We start from the raw sequence: 24,167 nt of genomic DNA, 5'->3' as shown, positions 1-24,167 counted from the left end.
AGGTGAAAGTCCTCCAGCGTCTCTCTTGGTAAACCAGTCTTTTAATAGAACGTCATTAATTAGTGACACTGACGTCTATTAAAATGATCATAAGCACAAAACACTGAAGGTAAACAGTTTCCATCAGGGAGAACCGAGTGGCTCTGAAATCACTTTTACACACAAGCAAAGTTTCAGTTTCAGATTTATTTACAACTTAGTTCCAAGTTTAAGTTGAATAAAAACTGGCTTTAATCTCAGGATCACAGATGAGCTCCTTTACTATGTTGATCTGTAGGCCTCTGTTCATAAACATAAACCAGCCCAAACTAATTTACTATAAAATTAAATGGTGTTTGTAGAAATTCAGAAAAAAGCCACGTCAGTCTCGACTGCATATGTGGACATATTTCTATATTGTGCTCTATTTACACAAAGTTAGGTTAGTTCATCATTTATGTTGAACAGACTCCCAAATTTTTACGCTGCTGCACTCACGTTGAACCTTGTGCTGCACTGGGTCGGTATGACCAACAGGTCAAAACAAGCTCAGAACAAAGTGACCGCTGTGCCCTGATTGGTGTTCCTGCATTGCGCTTCTTTTGTTTTGACATGTTACATTTTTATACACACAAAAAACAAAAGGAATGACAGATTTCTCAAAATGTAGTGGAGTAAAAAGTCAGATATTAGACTCTGAAATGTAGTGGAGTGAAAGGAAAATGTCGCCCTAAATAGAAATACTTCAGTACAGATACACAAAAAAATACTTAAGTACAGAAACTACTTTTACTTACTTTTACTTAGATACTGTCCACCACTGGGTTTCTGGCATTGTCTGTCATATTGTTACCTGTAAAAACCAATAAAGTACAGGCATGAGTACAGGCTTTAAGATGTCTGCTGCTACTGTTTTTAGCTGAGCAACACGCTTTTGTTAATTCATGTCACACTGGGCCAGAAAAGAGATGAGTAAGTCAGTTTGAACTCCAAATTTGGCTGAGTAGTTAGATTTGGGGAGGAGAGGAAAATTGTGTGAGATTTTTCACTGGGCTATCACTTCAGCTTTTACTTTCTCTCTTTTATCACTTCAGCTTTTACTTTCTCTCTTTTATCACTTCAGCTTTTACTTTCTCTCTCTTTTATCACTTCAGCTTTTACTTTCTCTCTCTTTTATCTCTTTTTATTGCTTTGAGTCACTTTTCTCATCCTGACTTCCTGACTGCTCTTTTTGGCAGCAGGACAAACAGGGACTCTCTAGCACTGGTGAGCTGCCACTCAAACATCACTTTGTGCCTTTTGCTACCAGCAGAATGCTGAACCTTTTGCTACCAAAAGGGCATTTCCTGAATCTGAGTTGTCCTTTTGATTCCAGCTTATCGCAAGATCATGCGTGACTCATCTCTGGCATTATGAGGCTATGAAGAGCGCCTGAGATACACAGCATCAGCCTCTCACTGTGTTGATTCGTGTGTCCGTATACATTTGGTGTGAAACTGACCAAAAGACAGTCAGGACATCACTAAGCACTTACCCATCGCATCAGAAACACTTTAATCTCCATTCAGTCAACATAGAGACACACACGTTTACAGCTGCTGCAGTGGTTTAGGAAAGAAGCAGTGCAGATAATGGAGCACTGTGTCATGAAACAGGGGTTAACCATGGATGGGTATGATATGCAAATGTATTTCAAGGCAAATTTAAGTAGAAATGCAAAAATTGAGAAAATGCCATAAGAAGAGGCCAGAGGGTTAAACAGAACTGACTATGCTCTCATTGTGATGAAACTTATAGTTGGCCAGCACTTTTAAGTATATTCTCAGAAAAGGCGATATATATTATCACATTCACCAATCAGTATAATAATGCATTACAGGGGAATTCCACCAATTCTTCAAAATGTCTGAATAACGCAGTGTTCGATTCCCCGGCCGGGCAACCAGTGTCCTCTCAGTGTGGAGTTTGCATGTTCTCCCTGTGTCTGCGTGGGTTTCCTCCGGGTTCTCCGGTTTCCTCCCACAGTCCAAAGACATGCAGTCAGGCCAATTGGACATGCTACATTGCCCCTAGGTGTGAGTGTGAGTGATTGTGTATGTCTGTCTGTCTTCCCTGCGATGCACTGGCGACCTGTCCAGGGTGCATCCTGCCTTCCGACCCAATGACTGCTGGGATAGGCTTCAGCACCCCCTGCAGAGCGCTGTACAGCAAGAAGCTCAGTGGTGGTCAAACCGGTCCAGAAGGCTGGTGAGCAGCGGCACCAATCAAGGCAGAAGAGGCAACAGCATCAGAATCACAGGATGGGCAGCTGATCAGCTCGGCAGAAAAAGGAAAGAAAAGCACAGTCAGTTCTGTAAAGAGTGGCGGACCACAGATTACAATATTAACAGAGCAGCCGAGACTCCAGCAGGTCTAGACCTGACAGGGAAGAATAATCACCAAATGCTTGACTGTACAAGTAAGTTTTTAGCCTAGACAAAGATTGAGGCTGTGTCTGATTCGCCAACATTAACAGGAAGATTATTCCAGAGCTGGGGGGCTTTGTATGAGAAGGCTCTCCCCCCTGATGTAACTTTATTAATTCTAGGTACCAGTAGTAAGCCAGCACTTTGTGATCTAAGTAGGCGTGATGGTTCAGAGTGGGAGAGGAGCTCACTCAGGTACTGAGGGGCGAGTCCTTTATATGTCAGTAATAGAATTTTATAATCAATGCGAAATTTAACTGGTAACCAGTGCAGGTTTGATAAAACTGGACTAATATGGTCGAACTTTCTGGTTCTTGTGAGGACTCTAGCTGCAGTGTTCTGGACTAGCTGAAGCTTGTTAAAGCTTTTGCTGGGACATCCAGACAGCAGGGCATTACAATAATCTAGCCCTGAAGTAATAAATGCATGAACTAGCTTTTCTGCATCCTGTAGGGATAATGCATTTCTTAATTTAGCGATGTCTCAGACATCAGGCAGGATATGTAACCAGTTCATATGATAACTTTCTGTAAGGGGGACTTCGGAGACATTCAACTCTTCAGACGTCTGATTCCTGTCGCCACCACTGTGAATAAGTCTGACTCGGCAAGTCTCTGTGGAATGGAGCATTTCACACCAAAGCACTCTGAATGACTACATTTACATCTCAACTTTATTTATGTGGACTTTAATTAGACTTCGTTTATGTAGAATTTAATTAAATTTTAATTATGTAGACTTTTTGAAAAATCAGTGGAGGTCCCTTTTCAGTAAAGTTAACATTAAGTAGGCAGAGTGATTTAAACGACTATTACAATTGCGGGATTCTGAGGGTTCACTAGCTTCTGTTGACTTTACAACAAAAAAAAGAAAAGAAAACCTCTTATAATTTCTTCCGGCGTGTCAACACAAACGAGGCGAAATGAAAAATATGAGTAAAAAGCTGCATTTTGATTGGCGGATGAAGAAGTGGGCGGATCTAATTTGACAGCTAAAGCGCGTGTTCTGATTGGAGGATGAGGGCTGCGCTTGTATTCATTCCGCGGTATTGGCAGAAAGCTGAGCGGAGCGCTCGGCTGATCTTTGTACTGTGCTCATGGCTTCAGGCGCTTTAAAGCTTCTTTCACCGTGGCGAATTATCAGATTGACCAGGTAAGTGTGCTTTATACGGGAAAATCTCGGATGCGACTGATCTGCACTGCAATTTTAGGGGCATTCTGGGCGTCTGAATTGTTAGCTAGCTTGCTGCTTTGCTACTAAAACCGTTTAGCGTTAAGTTGTTAACGGCTAAACACAACGGACACTTATTTGCTCACTATATCCATGCGGATAAAATGAAGATTTCACCCAAATGGGCAGTGCATTTAGAAGTGTTGCCCCATAAAAGGGGTTGATAAACACTGAGCCAACGTGTGAGGCTGAAACCGGCTTCATATTCGTCAGCTTCTTGTTCGAATTTTCCCGTTCCACCTTAAATTGTGCAGCCGTTACAGTCTGGCGCCCCATTTAAGGTGGAACAGGCAAATTCGTATAAGAAGATGACTCCAGTTTCGTTGCTAACGTTAACTGAAAAGTAACGTAAACTACGTTTACTAACGTAAACAGTTAGCCTGGTCAGCTAACGCCCCACATTGTAGTTCTGCCGTAATAATTACTCAGTATCTGTTAACATGAACGTTAACAGTTGCCACGATTGAGGGAAAGAAAAGAAGCAAAACCGAACCGCGCAATGGCAATTAAATGACTAACACCTTTAGTATGCCTCCTCTTCTTCAGCTTCATGTTGATCTGAAATGGTTGGTTAGCTCACTGCTGTCAGGTGTGGCTTTGGAAGCTAACAGCTAGCAGCCGTGACCCCTACCCCGCATTCAGTAGCCTTCAGTCTTTTCTTTGAAACTCCAGTCTTTCATTTGTAGCTCTGTTATTCTAATAATCACACGTGATAACTTTCTTTATATTTCTGTTATTGTCACATTGAGTAAACAGGCTGTTTTAACTGCAGCAGTATACAAGCCTGAAATTGTAATAGAACCCTTCTTGTTACTATAACCTATCAGAAAGGTTCTGTGTAGAACCGTACACCCCGACATTCGACATTCATATCTGAAGAACCATTTAAGCATGTAAATGGTTCTTTAAGCGTTCGTGGTTCTATGTAGAATCACTGCATTTACTAAAGAACTCTTGAAAAGCCAATAGTATACATTGATTTACTGGATGAAATCAAACATGACTGTTTTAGTGAATGAAGAATGTTGCCCAGCTTGTGCCGGCGTCTTAATTCATTTACATTTACATTTACGGCATTTGGCAGACGCTCTTATCCAGAGCGACTTACAGTTTGATCATTTTTACACAGGTAGGCGAAGGCGGTGTTAGGAGTCTTGCCCAAGGACTCTTATTGGTGTAGTGTAGGGTGCTTACCCAGGTGGGGGATTGAAACCCAGTCTACAGTGTAGAAGGCAGAGGTGTTACCCACTACACTACACCAACCACACATTTCACATTTGTGTGTAGTTGATTTTTTGTGGCTAACCTCTAGCAGACTAACATTTGAATGCGGACAGTATGTTCGTTCGTCAAGCTTCTCGTTATGTAAGCTTTTATTATTATAGAATCTGTAAAAGTCTAAAGAGCTTTTCACTTTTAGGATCCCTTGTGTTCATCTGCACACCACTGGAGCATCAATGGGGGCAACGTTAGAGGACTTTAATCGTGCAAAGGATCAGCTGGGTACACTGAAAAAGGACCCAGGCAATGAGGTCAAACTCAAGATCTATGCCCTCTTTAAACAGGTGAGAGTGCTGTATCAATATCAAACAAGGAAAAGTTTTTATTGCTCTCTCTCTCACATACATACATACATACGTGTGTGTGTGTGTGTGTGTGTATATAGATAGATAGAGAGAGAGAGAGAGAGAGAGAGAGAGAGAAATAATAACAGAAGATCCGTGCTATTGAATATTTATAAACAAATACTAATTAATTATCTAGTGATTTAATATAAATAAAGTTAATAAAATACGAACTCCGAGATAATATAAAACAAATACGTCTTTAAAAAGAATAAAATAAAAATACATTTTATTGAAGTGGACTGTGAGTGATTCTAGGAATTACCTAAATGCTGTTGAGTTTAGGTTATAATGTTAAATTCCATTTTTAAATGGTAGTTATGCAACTGTCCTGTTGTGATTTTTATCTAGTGGAGGAACAACATAAATAATAGTAATGACAACAACAAAAGAACATTTTGATAAGCAAAACCACCTTTTCTTGTTTGTCTTGTCCCCTTATCTGTTTGCTTGTTGTCTTGTATGTGAGCAGGCCACACAGGGGCCTTGTAACACTTCTAAACCAGGAATGCTGGACTTTGTGAATAAAGCAAAGTGGGATGCCTGGAAGTCTTTGGGATCTGTGTCACAGGTGAGCTGATAAAACAATATATACATTGCTTTTATGAGAAAGTTCATAGTTCCCAAAGAGGAATTTTTCATGACAAATGAAAAATATTATTTCTGTTTATACAGTTTTGCCCTGATTAATATTAAACTTATTTTCATGCTGTAGTGTCCAGATGTTCCTAGACATCTTGACTGGCTGCGTTAGCTGGCTGTTGGTAAAATTGGATGTATACTCAGTAGGCATTGCAGATTTGCTGAAACCCTGTTAAAATAATGGAATAAGCTGCACGTTACCACCCTTAAAGGGTGTTATTAGACATGGCACATGGTAATGTCACTGTACCATCTCTGATGTTCAGCATACAGTTTGTGTTTAGTATTTTACAGAGACTTTAAAAATGGATCAGATTAGACTAAAATAAAAATGTCAGTTTTATAAATGTATTTATACACTATATTGCCAAAAGTATTTGCACATCTGCCTTCACACGCATATGGCATCCCGTTCTTAATCCATATGGTTTAATATGATGTCGACCCACCCTTTGCAGCTATAACAGCTTCAACTCTTCTGGGAAGGTTTTCCACAAGGGTTAGGAGTGTATTTATGGGATCTTTTGACCGTTCTTCCAGAAGTGCATTTGCGAGGTCAGACACTGATGTTGGACGAGAAGGCCTGGCTCGCAGTCTGCGCTCTGATTCTTCCCAAAGGTGTTTTATCGAGTTGAGGTCAGGACTCTGCAGGCCAGTCAAGTTCTTCCACACCAAACTCACTCATGCATGTCATTATGGATCTTGCTTTGTGCACTGGTGTGCAGTCATGTTGGAACAGGAAGGGGCCGTCCCCAGTTGGGAGCATGAAATTATAGTCCAAAATCTCTTGGTCTGCTGAAGCATTAAGAGTTCCTTTCACTGGAACTAAGGGGCCGAGCCCAACTCCTGAAAAACAACCCCACACCATAATCCCCCCCTCCACCAAACTACACTTGGCACAATACAGTCAGACAAGTACTGTTCTCCTGGCAACCGCCAAACCCAGACTAGTCCATCAGATTGCCAGATGGAGAAGTATGATTTGTCACTTCAGAGAACACGTCTCCACTGCTCTAGAGTCCAGTGGCGGCGCTTTACATCATCGCATTCGACACTTTGCATTTCGCTAGGTGATAAGGTTTGGATGCATGTGGCCATGGAAACCCATTCCGCGAAGCTCTCTACACACTGTTCTTGAGCTAATCTGAAGGCCACATGAAGTTTGGAGGTCTGTAGCGACTGACTCTGCAGAAAGTCGGCAACCTCTGCGTACTATGCGCCTCAGCATCCACGGACCCCACCTCTGTCATTTTATGTGGCCTATCACTTCGTGGCTTAGTAGCTGTCATTCCCAATCGCTTCCACTTTGTTATAATACCACTGACAGTTGATTGGAATATTTAGTAGCGATGAAATTTCATGACTGGACTTGTTGCACATGTAGCGTCCTATCACTTTATCATGCTGGAATTCACTGAACTCCTGAGAGCGAGTCATTCTTTCACAAATGTCTGTAGAAGCAGTCTGCATGCCTAGGTGCTTGGTTTTATACACTTGTGGCCATAGAAGTGATTGGAAGAACTGAATTCTATGATTTGGAAGATTGAGTGAATATTTTTGGCAATATAGTTTATTTACTTGATTGGTCAGTGCTTATCCTCTCCTTGGTTCCAACAGGACGAGGCCCGGCAGCAGTATGTTGACCTCATCTCATCCCTGCTGGCTGCTGAAGGCCCTGCAGTAGCTGCATCACCAACGGGAGGTGCGAAAGCCTATGAAACGCTGATAGTCACCACAGAAGATGGCATCGCTACCATTCGACTCAACCGACCACAGAAGAAAAATGCCATTACTTTGGAGGTGTAGTATGCAGTCCAGCTACATGTGTCCAGAGCTGCGATGCACTACTCCAAGTCAGCCATACGCGTCAAATTCAGCCCTGTGTTTTTTTTTTTTTTTTTTTTTTTTTTCCTAGTTTTCTCAATAAGAATAATTAACAGCATCTTCAAAAATTGATGCTCTCACACCTTGTGAAAAATGTAAAACTGATCTGTTTTGCTGCAAATATTTCCTCCAAATGTCGTTGGGCCTTCTCTGTTATGAGGTCATTAGGTGGAAAATGAATATTGCCTCATGCAAGCAACATTGCTGCTCTGAATTCACTGGCAGCCTCACTAGAGGTGGTAGTTGAGTTACGTTTGTGGTTGTAGTAGCCTACATTTTGAGTTTTGGGTGTTAAACACAGATTATGACCACCTGCCTAAAATGCTGTTTGTCCTCTGCATGCCTCCAAAACAAATACAACCCACCAAGGCATGGACCCTACAAGATTTCTTATGGTGTGCTCTGCTAGACGTTAGGAGCATATCATTTGAATCCTGTAAGTTTTGAGGGTTGGACTTGCTATGGATCAGACTTTTTGTTCCAGCACATTTTAAAGATGCTTGGTCTGAATGAGATCTGGAAAATATGGAGGCCAGGACTACACATTGAAGTCTGTTTCTTCAGATCATTCCCAAACAATGTGCAGTATGCTGAAAGAGGCCACTGCCATAGAGAAATACTTTTGCCATGAAGATGTGCACCTGGTCCACAGCAGCGTTCAAGTAGGTGGAGAATGTCAGATTGACGGCCACATGAATGCCCAGACATTGCCTAGGTGATCACATTCCCTCTGTCAGCTTGTCTTTTTCCCTCAGTGCATCCTGGTGCTATCACTTGTATATGGGACAAAACATATTGTGTGTGTAAATATTGTTTTAACTACAGGGCAGCAATATTTGAAAAAGGGCAAAAAATTTTTGCAATTATTTTTTTCTCATAGAGAAAACCAGCTTAGACCTAGACTGAGGCCCTGGTGCACAGCTTCATTATTAAGGTCCATTATTTAAAAAGTTGAACTGCTCATGTTGCATCATTCTGTATTTTGTAAAATGTTTTATTTATTCTAGAGCAACTGTGCTTTCACTAATGAGTGTTTTTTGTGTGGGGGGGGGTTAACTAATTTTAGATGTATAATGAACTGATGGATGCTCTGGATGTTGCTGGAAAGGACGACTCGGTCATTACAGTCATCACAGGTACAGAAAGACGGTGAAACACTAATGTGAACCATGTTAAATTATTTACTCCATATATACATTTCAGTCCCTTTTCGCAATCTCTCCGCAGGCAGTGGTAACTACTACTGCAGTGGCAATGACCTGAACAACTTCACTAAAATCCCAGAAGGCGGTGTTGACAAGATGGCCAAGGATGCTGGGGATTTGCTCCTGTAAAGTTTTTGTAAAGTCTTTCTTACTTTCTAGTTCTGTGTGAATGCAAAGGTGATCATGTGTTATATTCATATTTGCAGGAGGTATGTGAAAGCCTACATTGACTTCCCGAAACCTCTGATCGCTGTTGTAAATGGACCAGCTGTGGGCATCTCTGTCACTGTACTTGGACTTTTTGATGTTGTCTATGCCACAGAAAGTGTAAGCTAACAAACTCATGACTAATCTCACATCTATTCTAAAACCACTTCATCTGATTACCGACTGTACTGTAATATGGAAGTGTAAAGTATCTTAAATATATACAGCATTTACAGTATTCTGTAGGTGGATGCTCTTTTACATAACTATTACTATGGCCAGCTAATCTATTCTTACTGTTCACGAATGAAGACTAGTAGAAGGGCAGTTAACTTTATATAAGATCATTCTAACTGATTGTTGCTTGTTAAACAGTGTACAAGAGGAAATCCACCATTTTTTTTACTTTCACATAGTTAAATGGTTAAGATGTAAGCAAAGTCATTCAGAGCAGTTTAATGTGAAGTACTCTATTCTAGAGAAACGTAATGTAACTCCAATTTAAGTGGTCATAAGAAACAGACGCCTGAAGAGTTTTATACCTCTCAAAGCTCCCTCACACACAGTTATTATACAAAATCTTTGCGAATATGCTGCCTGATGCTTAAGACGTTTTTGACAGTAGGTTTTGGCCTACAATATACATTTTAAAAAGCAGTATGCCTCGTTATTCTCCTTTTTAATTTTTTTTATCACTGCTAATTATCTATCTTAGCACTACATTATAAAAAACCAGAACATGTGTAGGTACACTTGTTATTTTAGGTGGCAAATAAAATGGCTATATTTACATTGCAGTTGTTTTGACCCCTGGTACCTTCTAACACTACTGTAAAGAAATATCAGTTGATAATTTTCTCTAAAATGCTCCATTTTGCATCAAACCAATCTTTATGACTTTGCTTGCATAATTCATTTGTTGAGATGTAGACATTTTTAAAATTGGTTTAATTTCCCCTTTAAAGACATTAGCAGTTAAGTGCTGTACTGTGCTGTAGCTTGATTCTTTGTCTTATGATGTAACCTTAGGCAACATTTCACACCCCCTTCAGCCAGCTGGGACAGAGTCCTGAGGGCTGTTCCTCCTACACCTTCCCTACAATTATGGGTCCTGCAAAGGTATATTCTCACATACACACACTCTTGTTCATATGAAAAGGACAATGTGACCAAAGTATCTTTTATGTTTATATTGTTCTAATGATCTTAGTAATCATAACCTCATTCGTGCTGTCAACACTCATGAACCGATATTGATCTATTCATTTCATTGAACATAACCTGTTTTTGTGGATCTATAGCTTGTACAACAGCACTTTCTGCCTTGTGTTTTTGTTTTTCAGGCCGCTGAAGTGCTGCTGTTTAATAAGAAGCTGACTGCAACACAGGCATGTGAACTGGGACTAGTGACTGAAGTCTTTCCTGACAGCAGTTTTCAGTCAGAGGTCTGGACCAGACTTAAGGCCTATGCCAAACTGCCCCCAAAAGTAAGTGCACATTAACTGAAAGTGGAAACAAAGAGATTGATGTGTGCTGTAAGTGTCTTGTATTATTTATACATTCATATATTTAGCCTGTAGTTAATCTGTTTTGATGACAACTCATTGTTTCCCATCAAAAAAAGTTGTTACAATCTCGCCGTTTGTTTTATTATTTTTCTTTTGTGTGTATGTGTGTTTGTGTATGCAGTCATATCATTCAAACAACTTGAACAAAGCTAATACATTTTGTTCATTTCATACTTTTGTTACTTCATTCATGCAACTGTAATTTAAACTCTAAGCTGTGTATGCTGTGTCCAGTAGGGGGAGCAGTGGAGTCCCCAACCCAACTCCATCTATGAGGACAACCATTGGCTTACAAGCCTGTTAAATGCTTTTCTTTCAATTGTTCCCAATCAAAGTCTGAATGATTTGTTCAAACAAACTTGCAGGGTTTGTTCAGTTAATTGTACAAGAGGGCAAATTAAGGCAGATCATATACTGCTATGCAGGCACTTTCCTCAAGAACAATTCGTACATCATTCAGTGCAGTCGAATCTGAACTTCATTTTTCACAATTTTGATAAGTAAAGCCTGTTGACTCTCACTCACTTTTTGCAAGCAGTGCCTGAGTTTTATTACATTTCTAATTATGTTCCCTCTTTCTTTTCTGCTCCCTCAGTCTCTAGCTCTGTCCAAGCAGCTGATCCGAGGGGTAGAAAAGGATCAACTCCATGCTGTGAACGTGACCGAAGTGGAGAGGCTGAAAGAGCGCTGGGTGTCCGATGAGTGCATGCAGGCTATCATGAGCTTCTTCCAGGGCAAGTCCAAACTGTGACGAAGTCAAATGCTAGAGACAGGTCATGGGCTGATTTCCGTCTTCATGTGATAGTATTTCAGATAAATGTAAAAAAAAAAAACTAACATCAAGTTTAAGGTAAGGTAGGATGGTCTTGATGTCTTTAGATCAAAGTGGTACCTGAATGCAGATTTGCACTTGTGGCTGCTTTAGATTTGAAAATGCACCAATTTTTCTTTAATTAAAATTTTTGAGCACTTAAACACAGAATTTTCGAGGGACATGTGCTGTATCTGGACTGTTGTTTCAGAGATGTACTATAGTTTTTGCCTGTGTGGATTTAAAAAGGTTCCAGCAAGTGCCTACATGCACACAGTCCATATGGTCTTTGTTTATTCATTATAAAGGATTTCAGTCTCACCATTGTATTAGCTCGTTGTCATGGTTTGTTGTTCTCATATAAAACGATCAGTGCCTTACTAAATGTCTACCAGGGCCACTCAAAAATGGTACAACTCAGTCAATTGTGGAACAGAGACATTTGTAAATTATACAAAATTGACCTCCATTTAATGTGGTCTTCTTGTAAATAGCACTTTTGCTATGTTGCAGCGTACTACAAGAATTACACACAACACATGTAAGACCTAATGATTGTTTTTACTTGATATTAATGTCATTTATTACAACAGTAATGACTTTAATAGTAATGACAAAATGCTGATAATACTTTTTTTCGGTTCATCATAAGGTACAACTTTGCTGGTGTTCTACCATCATAATTATTGTAAGTAATAAAATATTAAGTCCTGCTGTTTGTTGATGTAGGTGATGCAGCATTATTAACTATAATGAAAACAAAACTAATGGTGAAAAATGTATTTGTTAACTGCAATAAGAATAAAAATGTGTTTTCAAAACTAAAAACTGTGTCCACTGCAGAATGAACTTACAATAAGTAGCATTACAGTGAAAAATGTTTGTCTTCTGTCCTTCAGTGTCATTTTAAATACGCAGGAGCTGGCAGTGCCTTTGAATAGAGCAGTAAGCCATCTGAGCATCGTCTGCTGTTCATATCCTGCACTGCAAAATGAAATTGAAAGCAAATGAGCCCAATTTATAATCATTTTGACTTTTTGACATTATACTAGAAACTGAATGTGGGATGCGTCCACCCCCGGGCCCCGACGATGACGGCAGAGAGAGCTGGCAGAAAGGCGGGGCCCAAGCACTCAGCGGCAACGCAGAGCCGCGTGTGTGGAGGGGGTGGAGTGCAGAACCCGAGTCATGGGAGGGACGGCGGGAGGAGGACGACACTAGAGGCACCAGAGGAAGGAGCGAGTCCCAAGCTCCACCGCCCGGGCCCTGCCCCCTGTTATGCAGTGAGGCCGCTACGTTCGACCCAGGTGGCTGAGCTGCCAGTTGGGGGCGACTACGAGGAGGCGGAGCGGCGAGCTCTCGTTCTCTCTCGGCTCTGGTGCTCATGCTGCACCTTTTAAAAAGAGCTGAGAGGGAACGGCGCAAAAGAGGGACAGCAGCCATAAGACTGACAGAGCTGAAAAGCTCCAAGAACAGACTGAAAAGGTTAGTTAGCTTAGTGTTGATTGGTTTTGTTTGTTGTGTGGGAAAATGAAATGAAATGATTGCTGCCACCCTGAACCCTGCCTTCAGTGTCCTCTGTGAGCTCAGGGTAGCACATGCCGTGCTACACTGAAATGAAATAAAACTCTCTAACTTCCAATAATAACGTCTAATTCTTCTTTTCAGGAAATAAACCTAAACAAAAACTAACAAAGATTTGAAAACTGTTCTAAGACTATGCTACAGCTGGCAGACTCTCTTGGCTTTTTCTACTGGCAGTGCAGTACGGTCCAGTATTTAACTAATCCAAACCCAGAACTGTTGGATACTGTCAGTACATCTTGGACTGGTGTGCAGGCATTTTTTTTTTAAAAATTGGGAATGGAGTAAGGTCAGTGTTCCTGAGGCACAGGTGGGTAATTCAGGTTCAGAAAACAAAAATCCTCCCAAAGATTGTGTTCCTACTGCCTACTGGCCAGGCAGTCTGACCAAAATTATGAGAGGGGGTGGTTTGCTTTCTGGGCCTGAATTGTCCACCTCTGATTGTAGCTATGTCAATAGGGTATCTCCAAGTCTTTCAACCAGAGGTGCATGGTGTGGAATAATTTGTTCAGCCAGTCTGGTTCAGATGTGGCCAGCAGGTGGCAGAATACACCAGGCAAAGAGTGGCTCCTCCAGAGAAATGTAGGATCTGTTCCTGTAGGTAATGACAGAAAAATAAGAAAAATAAATCTGATCTTTGATTAGTACTGAGAAGCTTTATGAATATAGGCCAAGGAGTTGTACTTCAATATCACCACATAGAGGCTAATAGTCTCTTTTTTTTTTTTTTGTTTGTTTTGTTTAAACTGTTTGTTATAATGATCGTTTCATAAAAAATGTCGCTAGAGAAAGAGGGGAAAGCATTAATTGAACAGCACTGTCTGTCTCCTAGAGGGACCTAAAGCTTTAACACCTGTATTTTCCGTGGTGGAGGTGAGCCTAGTCCACACAAGCTACTCTTGCTTTGCATGTCTCTCATAGTTTGCCTAACCTCCATCTGACTGATAACACAAGACCATTCCTGGTTTTGTTAGGGAAAGGGATATCCCCTCTTGTGTGAAAGGTTAGGAGAGACCCTTATCTGTCTGTGGGCTGCAGCTGGAGGTTGTGGATATCGATTTGTGGTAGGGATCACTGACTTACACTACCATGACCACATCACCGGAGATTACAAATGGTGTGGAAATGCCACTGGAGCCTTCCTCCCACTGTTTACCAAGATTTGAAGCAATTGATAACCCAGCAAGCAAGTGACTTCATTTTTACACTTTGAAGGTAACATCAGTTTATCAATAGTTAATGAAACAACCCAGTGGCTGTTATGGGGTTTAGCTCATTTGGATATATTCAAACTGGTGCATGAATGTGAACAGCAACAGACTGCTCCTGATCAGCAAATATGCTGATGCCATGGAAAAAAGGACAGCAATGCTGATGCAATAGGTCATCCAGGTTCCAAAACGTTCCCAAAAAGTAAATCATTGTTTTTTATCTTGGAGAAAAGCCATCAGTCGGTCAGTCTGTCTGTGGTGCCTAGAAACTCCAGTATCCAAGTGTTGGCAATTTAAGAAGCCCAGGGAAAGACTCTTATAGAGTACCATACTTTAGAAGGGGAGCTCCTTCACTTGTTCTCCTGAAACCACCCCCTCTTTTCTTCACTCTGGTAGATTTGTATGCTGAGTTGAAACTGAAACGCAAGGCCACTGTTTCCAAGGACAAGTTAATGGGTACAAGGACTGGCCAAGCTAAGAATACTGGAGACAGTGGCACTCACATTTAGAGATATCATTGTCATTTTAATATACATAAAATTAACATCATGATTATTTAGCTGTAATTACTTAATTATGCATTAGTTACTTAATAAATTATGTTTATTTTGTAAAGTTTTAAATCTGCACTTAGTGTTTTGTTTTGATTTGAAGTTTCTGAAAACATGACTGTACACAAACAGCAACATTTCATCAAACTCGAAGCGCAGTGAAGTACAAGTTTATCCACACCTCCAACAGAATGTTTTCAGTGAAAAATAATATTAAATGACAACATGCTTTTTTTATTAAACTGCTGCTTCTACATTGCTGAAGTTTTATAGAGATCATAAAGTATTTTAAGGTACTATATGGCCTATAATAAGAAAGTTTAAAGCGGCACTTTGGCCAAAATAAAAACCATCACTACATCTATTGTAAACATGCACACATGCACCCTTCAGTGGTGCTGCAGTAGTGTCTAGAGCTGGAGTGTCCAATCTTATCCGGAAAGGCTGCAGGTTTTCACTCCAAACAAGCTGGAGCTCACCTGATTCTACTTTAATCAGTTGGTTTTTCATCAGGTGACCTCCTGCTTTATTGGAGTGAAAACATGCCGGCACACCGGCTCCCTGAGGATAAGATTCCCCTGGTCCAGAGCAAGATTATCCAGTTTGGAGACCAAGAAACATCACATAGTTATTTTGAAGGTAGGAGAAGCTTTGAAGAGCTTTGAAGGGGTGGAGTTTTGGCATTGGGCTGATTGAATTGTTTGGTTATTTTTCTGTTAGTTAGAGAATACAGAAAGAAGCCAGATCTTCTACTTCTTCTTTCGGCTGCTCCCTTTAGGGGTCGCCACAGCAGATCATCTGCCTCCATCTTGCCCTATCCACTGCCTCCTCTACTTTCACACCAACCATCTCCATGTCCACCTTCACTACATCCATAAACCTTCTCTGAGGTCTACCTCTTCTTCTTCTACCCGGCAGCTCCATCTCCAACATTCTTTGCCCAATATATCCACTATTCCTCCTCAACACATGTCCAAACCATCTCAACCTGGCCTCTCTGGCTTCATCTCCAAACTGCTCCACCTTCACTGTCCCTCTGATCTGCTCATTTCTAATCTTGTCCATCCTTGTCGAAAATCTCAGCATCTTCATCTCCGCCACCTCCAGCTCAGCCTCCTGTCTTTTAGACAGAGCCACAGTCTCCAAACCATTCAGAAAGAAGCCAGATAGCGAACATAAAATCATCATTATAATGGGGAGAGTGGAGTACATATGAGGAGGAGAACAAGCTAAAAGCTAAAGATAAAATAAGCCACCTGCTTATCTAGATATTTTACGCCATGCTTCTTTTTGACTGAAAGCATAAAATCTGTCCCTGGCATCCCTTTTGTGCTGAATACAGATAGAACCACTGTTTTTTGTGTGTGTTTTATTTTTTAACAGTCACATTATTACACACTTTGTTTTCGAATCTCTCTACTAGTCCTCTGGTTTGAAATGCTGTACATTCTATAATTGCTGACTTTTTCCACATCATCTCTTACTCAGAGAGTTTATTCTTGCTTATTAACTCAGTCTGGACTCAGAATTGATCTCCAGTGTCCTGTGTGTGTGTGGGGTGGAGTACTTTCCAGTGTGCTAAACACTTGCCCTGGCTCCAGACTGTGTCTATATTTTCCATATACAGTTATGCTGCGTTTTGTCGGCATTCTTCAATTCAGTTTTTGTCTTTGATAAATCTTGTTCGACAACAGAAATAAGAGTTACACTTTTGCTAACTCAGTTATATTTATTTGCCTATTGCTCGGTGGCAAGGATAGCTATAAGAATTCCCAGGGATGACCTGTTGTGCTATGATGTATTTGTGCAATGCATGCTGGTTATTTTAGTGAGAGAACATTGATGAATGAAAGTGTGAGAATAATGTAATGATATGTTGCGTTGGATGCTGCACTACAGAAATCTACATAACATGACAAAGAACAATAAGTGATAGTTTTATGACAGAATGATGTTTCATAGACTTTTTAGAGCTTGATTTTGTGGATAAGAACGATATTGTAAGGATAAGGACGATATCGTAACAATGTGTAAGGGTAATCGCTGAAACAGCATGCCTGGACTAGCTCAGAGGTCATCAGGTTAATCGCACGCTCCATGTTTTCCAGAACACAGTGAAGTAAATTAGAAGTTTTATTCAGTGCAGTATTAGCTGCTTTCATTCCTAATTGAGTCTCTAAGAATAACAAAGGTTGTGGAACGTTACAGAAACAGGGAGGTGATAAGCTAAATGGATGCACAGCCAGTAAACTGTCCATGAAATACCCAGACCAGCAGATTATTTGCAGTCATTTTTCAGTGACCACCCATTTGAAAGAGAAACGTTCCCCCAGAATGTGTCTGCTGATAGATTCTCAGCGAGGTCCCCTATTTTCCCAGCTGAAAGCACGCTGGGTGTCCAGCCCTCTGCTCGTAAAGTACAGACTGCTGCATGTGAGTGCTGGGCTCAGGAGCTCCGTGTGGGAGCAGAACCCACACCTGCACTTCCTCTGAGTGTTTGACACATGGCAGTTAAAAGCCTGACACATCGCTGATGAATGAGTCTTCCCTGCGGACAGCCAGCTTTGTCTGGAGTTACCAGCAACGATTAATTTACACTGCCCCTTTGTCCATTAACGACTAAGGCTAGAACCTGATTAAGATACAGCCTGATTATTTTTAAAGCCCTCAGTGTGAAGATCTGCTTTCAAAAGAGAAATACCACTTTAGAGCCCTCGATCTCAGTCCAGGCTTCGTTTTACTGTGACCTGTATCCTGAAAAAGCTTTAACTCATCACTTCGTAGGTAAAAAAGTAGATATATAATTATACTACATACTTGATGTTCTTTGGAATCACTTTTTATGTTTATGTTATTTTATTCAATAGTTGTATAGCACTGTACACTGAAAGACTATAAACTATAGATTTAATATTGAATATGTTTTTTGGGGGCTGGTGTGGTTGCAAGAACAAGCTCAATGATAAATAATTAACATTTTGTCCACAATTATTTCTAGTCAAACTACCTCCCTTGAGATTTGAAAGCTTTCTGGATATAATGCATTCTGTATACTAATCACAACTTCAATGTGCTGCTTACTTTCTCAATTATGGAATCATCTACAGCTCTATTCATCATTCTGGACACATCTAAAATTCTGACCTGAAATGAGAATTTTACACCTTTGTGCGTTTTCCTCCATCAGTGATCTCTCATTACAGTACCCAGCCTGTTTTATGCCAGTATTTCATATAACTAGTGGGAAACCCCTTCTATAAAGAAATCTTGACTGCCAGCATAGCCAGCACCATAGTAGCCAATCAACATATCGCACATCGTCTTCTTACAAGTAACAGTCACTATGTGGCTTATGCTTTTTTGGAAAAAAAATGTGCGCATAATTTTTCAAAAGGTCCTCCCAGTTTCAAGATACTTCATCATCATGTGATTTTATTTGTCTTTAAACAGAAATATCTGGCTCTAGAGACTATTGTGGCACCACTGTAGATGGACAGTAGGCATGTTTTCAATAGCAATGGTTACATTTTTTATTGTTGCTGTAGTGGCCCCATAATGTTTTTTGACAGCTTCCTTCAAATGATGTGAACCCTGTTAAGATTTAGAGTACTAACATCATATTGGGGTTATTTTGTATGCATATCTATTTCATATTAATGTAAACTGCGACTCTAAAGTTTTGAACAGATCTTTCTACAGTGATTCCTGTGAGGTAATGTCACAGTGTCCTGCATTTGTTAAAAAATATTGTTATATATAATTGTTATAATATAAATATTGTTAAAAAGGACCCTAACATGGGAGAGCTTGTTAAATACGAGGCCTTGACTTTGATGGTGATGATCGTCTAGGCTCAAGCTGGGTTCCTCCTGATGGTGTGGCCTCCTTTGGGAATACATCTTTTACCTGCTCACTTCAGGGTAGATGTTTACTTTGAGTAAATGCCTTCAAGAGGCAAATACGAGATACAAATGGGAATCTGAGGAGAGCTGGGGTGGCTTGACTGAGGGACAGTTTTTCTGTTATTTGATAAATGTTTGCCATCCGAATTGGATTAAATAGTAAATTGGAGTTAAGTTGCCAGCAAACTGGCCAGATTTCCAATCATAATGTCTGAAGAACTATAAGAGCAAAACCTATTCACTGGCTTTGCAGGGCAACAAGAAGCATGGGTGAATAAGGACTTATGGCATATTGGGTTGCACCACGTGAGTCAGAGCAGAAGGCTGTGTCAGTGTGATGGGGCAAATACCTCCATGACTGCACCTCTCCAGAAATGAATGATGTGGCCCAGGAGTACTCTGTCTGACCCCAAGGCCGTCTGCTTCTGCTGGGACTCTTAAGTTAATGCTGGACAGAGCTGTGATGGCACTCCCGGGGCAGAGTTGAGGACAGGGGGAGGCGTGGGGAAGAGGAAAGAGGAATCAAAGATAATAAACAAGGCCAAAAGGAGCACCCTGCTTGTCTCAGAGTGTAGGCCTGTGCTGTGCAGGACACCCAGTATGGTGCAACTGGTATAAAAAGTTTAGCTTTTCAGATGCACTCATTGGGAATTCACTCAGACATGGGCTGCTAATGTGTTTTTTTTTTTAGTAATTCCTCTCTTTGAAACTTTCACTTAAAAACACAAGAATCATCTCATTTCTCCACTTGTAAACTGACGAAGAACTCACTTCTCTTGTGAGTTAGGCGCTTCTATGTAATTCATCACTGCATAACGTAAGCAGCTTGATTCAACCCACTGATGTGCAGGTTGAGATTTTGGTTGTCCAACATTGTAAAAGTCACACTGTTCATCATCTTCTCTCACTGTTGACCTGCCGAAAGTTAAGGTATCAGAGGAGCCTTAAAAGCACTCATCTGCTATAAAACCTAAGGAAGGGGCTGGAGGAAAAATTCAGATCAGTATCTGGTACTGTAACAATAGAGACTTTCAACTTCAGTATTATACATCACCAAAGCCTGAAAGTCTGTGGACGCCTGCTAGTCCAGTCAAGGTATTAACAGACATTGCTCTTCTGGGAAGGCTTTACACTAGATGTTGGAATGTTATTGTGAAGATTTGACTACATTCAGCCTCAAAAGCATTAGTGAGGTCAGGTACAGCTGATTAGTTCTGTATTAGCTCTTCCAGCTCATCCCATATGTACTGGATGGAGCTCCATTACTCCAGAGAACAGTTACACTGCTCCACAGCCTGCTGCTCTGCTAATTTATAGACCTCTAACCAATGCTTGGAATTGGACATGGTGACCTTATGCTCATGTGAAGCTGCTTCAGAGGGTCTTATTCTATTGCCTGTGCTTTATTACTGAGACGATACAAGCTGTGTGTGCACAACTGAAAAGTTGTCTCAGCATTGAGTGAACTTTGAAGTAGCTGAATTCACTAATTAGAAGGAGTGCCATGATACTTTTGGATATATTATGTACTTCTTACCTCATAAAAGCATGGTTATTTCACCAGTTGCTGTCATATATACCCCAGGTCATTAACAACACAACACTTAAACCTAACACAAACGGATCTACCAACTGCTTTGATGGTAAAAAAACTGTCAATAAGTACAAAATTACATAAATGATGTATTTTGCTCCCTGCGATGGACTGGCGACCTGTCCAGGATGTATCCTGCCTTCTGCCCAATGACCGCTGTGATAGGCTCCAGCACCCCCCCGCGACCCTGAGGGAGAAGCAGCTTAGATGGATAGATAGATGGATGGATATATTTTGCTTTTGTTCATCTTAAAAAGGCTAGTTGTCGCTAGCAATACAAGGTATGCACCTAAGGTAATCAAGTAATCAAATAATATCAGCTAGGCTAAAAATGGATGAAAGTTCTTAATAGTTGATATAAATATTGGCAAACTTAGCCTTGATTCATTGTTGGTGGGGCTTAATGCCCTTCTAGATGATGCTTGACATTAGGCATGGTGACCTTAGGCTCATGTACAGCTGCTCCACAGTATCTCATTCTATTGGCAAAGCTTTTCTAAGGAGACTATACTATTATGCACTCAACCAACACTTTACTAGTCTATATATAGCCTAGATATAAGTTCTGTTGGATTCAGGATTGGATTAGGAAGGACAGTCACTGAAGTACATTCAACTTTGTGTTATGTTCATGAAACCAGTTTGAGACAATGTTTGCTTTATTACATTGCACATGATCATGCTATGGTAGATGGACCAATCGGCGTCATGAAGAGATGCTCATGGTCAGCCACAGAACTCAAATTGGCTGTGGCATTCAACCGATGATTGTTTGCTTTTGCCCAAAGTGTGCCAAGAAAACATTCTCCAACCTCTTTCATCAATAAGTGTGTCCATCCACAGAATTGCCACTCACTGGATGCTCTTTCTGTATTGCACCATTTTGAGAAAACTCAGAAGGATGCAGTGGTCCGAGAAACACTTCCAGCTACTCTGACGTTTATATGTGTGTGTGCAGTTCAGTCACTCAGTATGTGCATGCTGAAATTCAGTCACTGGGTAATCTGCAGCTTGCTTTCCATGGATGGAACTGGAATGTTCCTTTGACATTCCTCATGTGGGAAAAATCAGCAGTTATAGAAATATTCAATACAGCCCACCTGGCACAAACAATCCTGCCACAGTCAAAATCAGTGAGATCAAATATTTTTCCCTTTTTGATTGTTGATTTGAACCTTACCTGAAGCTGCTGCATGAGTTTATGCCCAGCACTGCACTATACAATTGCTGTACAGGTGTTCCTAATAAAGTGCTTGGTCAGTGTATATTACACACAACTGAACACTTATGTCAGCACAGTTTGCACCTTAAAGTAGCTGAATTCACTCATTAGAAGGATTGTCTTGAAGTTTTGATATATATAGGCCCATTTCCAATTTTCCCCACCACCTACCACTTAGCCCTTATCCTTTCACTTTGTGCATTCATGCCTAGGGGTAGGGTGCCCCGACTTTTGATGAGATGAAGGCATAGGGCTACATGGCCTTCCGAACTGAGTTTTTTTTTAGAGGCGCACTCTGAACCGAGTGTTATTAGAAAAAAAGAATAACTGGCAAGATGGCTGCACAAGCGACCAAAGAAACCCACAAATGTGAACATTTTCTGAGTTAATAAAATACGATAACTATTGTATTGTCTTAGTTTAGTGTCGTTTCAATGTAATATGATCCTTTTCTTCATAACAAGAAAAAAAAAACTAGTAGTATGCTGATGTCTTGGTAGTTAGCTAGCTAAATTTCCTGTTCCACCTTAAATCATTTAAGGTGGAACTCAGAAATTCAAAGAAGAAGTTGGCGAATAGCTGACTTCAGCTTCATATCACTGAAGAATTAGTGGTGGGTGATAATAAATAATCATCCCATCCCCCCTCTTTGAAGGCACATGATTCCCTAAATGTAGCTAAAGCCTAATTGTGTGGCTGCTGAATTTTCCCTCTGCTTTCACTGCAGACTGTCAGGGTTGCCTACAGAGCACCACTAGAGGCCTGTTAAAGAAGTAATATTGTTCTTTATTAGAGGGTTGTCCCATTTCATGTGGAAGATTTCAACCACATCAATACATTGAGTTAAAAGTGGAACCTATGACCAGACACCTGTGCACCCTTAGCTAAAGGGAAACATCTTCAGAATTCCGAACTCCAAGAAGTCACAGGATTTTGCTTCTTCCTTTTTCATTTTTATGAGTCCAGTATCCTGTGCTCACAGCCTGCAACAGGCAGTGCACGCCACATTAAAAAGATTTGCGATGAGAGACACTTGGAGCTACTCAGACGTCTGTGTGTGTGCACGCTGAAGTTCAGTCACTCGGTCAGTGGTTAATCTTGGCTTGGGAGGAAGAGTTCTTTCCGTGAATGAAACCTTAATGTTCCTTTGACCTCTTGACACTTCTCATGTGAGAGATTTAGAAAGGCCTGAGTCCAGTCTCCTTCTGCCAACACCACTCACGTGCCGGTCCTTTCAAATCCTACACCGGAAAACACACAAACACTCCCCACTGCACGCTGACCGAAACAGATGGGCAATGTTTTAAAGTAATCCCTTAGACTGGGCCCACAAACAAACTTGCACCTGTGAATCTACACAACCCATGATGCAGTTCAAATATAAAGGAATTACTGTACATCGTGACCCAGTTATGGATGATCTAACTGTCTGCCCAGCTATGATTACAAGGCTTTTATTCAGATCTGTACGGCCACAACAAAGCTGTGATGACCAACAAGCGGTTTTCTTTTTTTGAAATCTGTTGCAGTGTTTGTTAAACAAGTTGTCTTAGGATTCCTGAACCAACACAGAAATATTTGATGATTTCCAAATGGCAGTGAGGAAACATGACTTTCAGAGTTAGGCCTCCACTTTAGGCTATAAATGTCCAAATTTTTTCAAAAATCAGGAAAAAACATGTACGATAGTTGACATTTCTGGCATCCCTCTGGGATTGTAGTATGTTATCAGTAAGCTAATGTCAATTTACATAAACATTGTTTGGTCCTTCCACACAGATACACTATATTGCCAAAAGTATTCACTCACCCATCCAAATCATTGAATTCAGGTGTTCCAATCACTTCCTTGGCCACAGGTGTATAAAACCAAGCCCCTAGGCCTGCAGACTGCTTATACAGACATTAGTGAAAGAATGGGTCACACTCAGGAGCTCAGTGAATTCCAGCATGGTACCGTGATAGGACGCCACCTGTGCAACAAGTCCAGTCGTGAAGTTTCCTCACTACTAAATATTCCACAGCCAACTGTCAGTGGTATTATAACAAAGTGGAAGCGATTGGGAATGACAGCAACTAAGCCACGAAGTGATAGGCCACGTAAAATGACAGCTCAGGGTCAGCAGATGCTGAGGCGCATAGCGTGCAGAGGTCACCAACTTTCGGCAGAGTCAATCACTACAGACCTCCAAACTTCTCCTCCAAGCTCAAAAACAGTGCACAGAGAGCTTCATGGAATGGTTTTCCATGGCCAAGCAGCTGCATCCAAGCCTTACATCACCAAGCACAATGCAAAGTTTGGGGACAGCCCCTTCCTGTTCCAACATGACTGCGCACCAGTGCACAAAGCAAAGTCCATAAAGACACGGATGAGCAAGTTTGGTGTGGAAGAACTTGACTGGCCAGCACAGTCCTGACCTCAACCTGATAGAACACCTTTGGGATGAATTCGAGTGGAAACTGCGAGCCAGGCCTTCTCGTCCAACA

General features: G+C 40.9%; 1 protein-coding gene across 1 annotated transcript; it reads left to right on the top strand.

Annotated features, from left to right (window-relative positions):
* Window positions 1-3,472: 3,472 nt before the first annotated feature.
* Window positions 3,473-11,706, top strand: eci2 (enoyl-CoA delta isomerase 2). The gene is made up of 10 exons (XM_017704751.2): window positions 3,473-3,596; window positions 5,095-5,239; window positions 5,772-5,870; window positions 7,559-7,741; window positions 8,892-8,961; window positions 9,053-9,155; window positions 9,237-9,357; window positions 10,267-10,356; window positions 10,581-10,724; window positions 11,401-11,706. The coding sequence occupies exons 1-10, from the start codon at window positions 3,541-3,543 to the stop codon at window positions 11,554-11,556; spliced, it is 1,167 nt and encodes a 388-aa protein (XP_017560240.1). The 5' UTR covers window positions 3,473-3,540; the 3' UTR covers window positions 11,557-11,706.
* The last annotated feature ends 12,461 nt before the right edge of the window (window positions 11,707-24,167 follow it).

Source organism: Pygocentrus nattereri, chromosome 3, assembly GCF_015220715.1.
Source record: "Pygocentrus nattereri isolate fPygNat1 chromosome 3, fPygNat1.pri, whole genome shotgun sequence".
NCBI classification, from domain to species: domain Eukaryota; kingdom Metazoa; phylum Chordata; class Actinopteri; order Characiformes; family Serrasalmidae; genus Pygocentrus; species Pygocentrus nattereri.
Note: the sequence above shows the minus strand (reverse complement) of the source record. Positions and strands in the feature narration are given on the sequence as shown.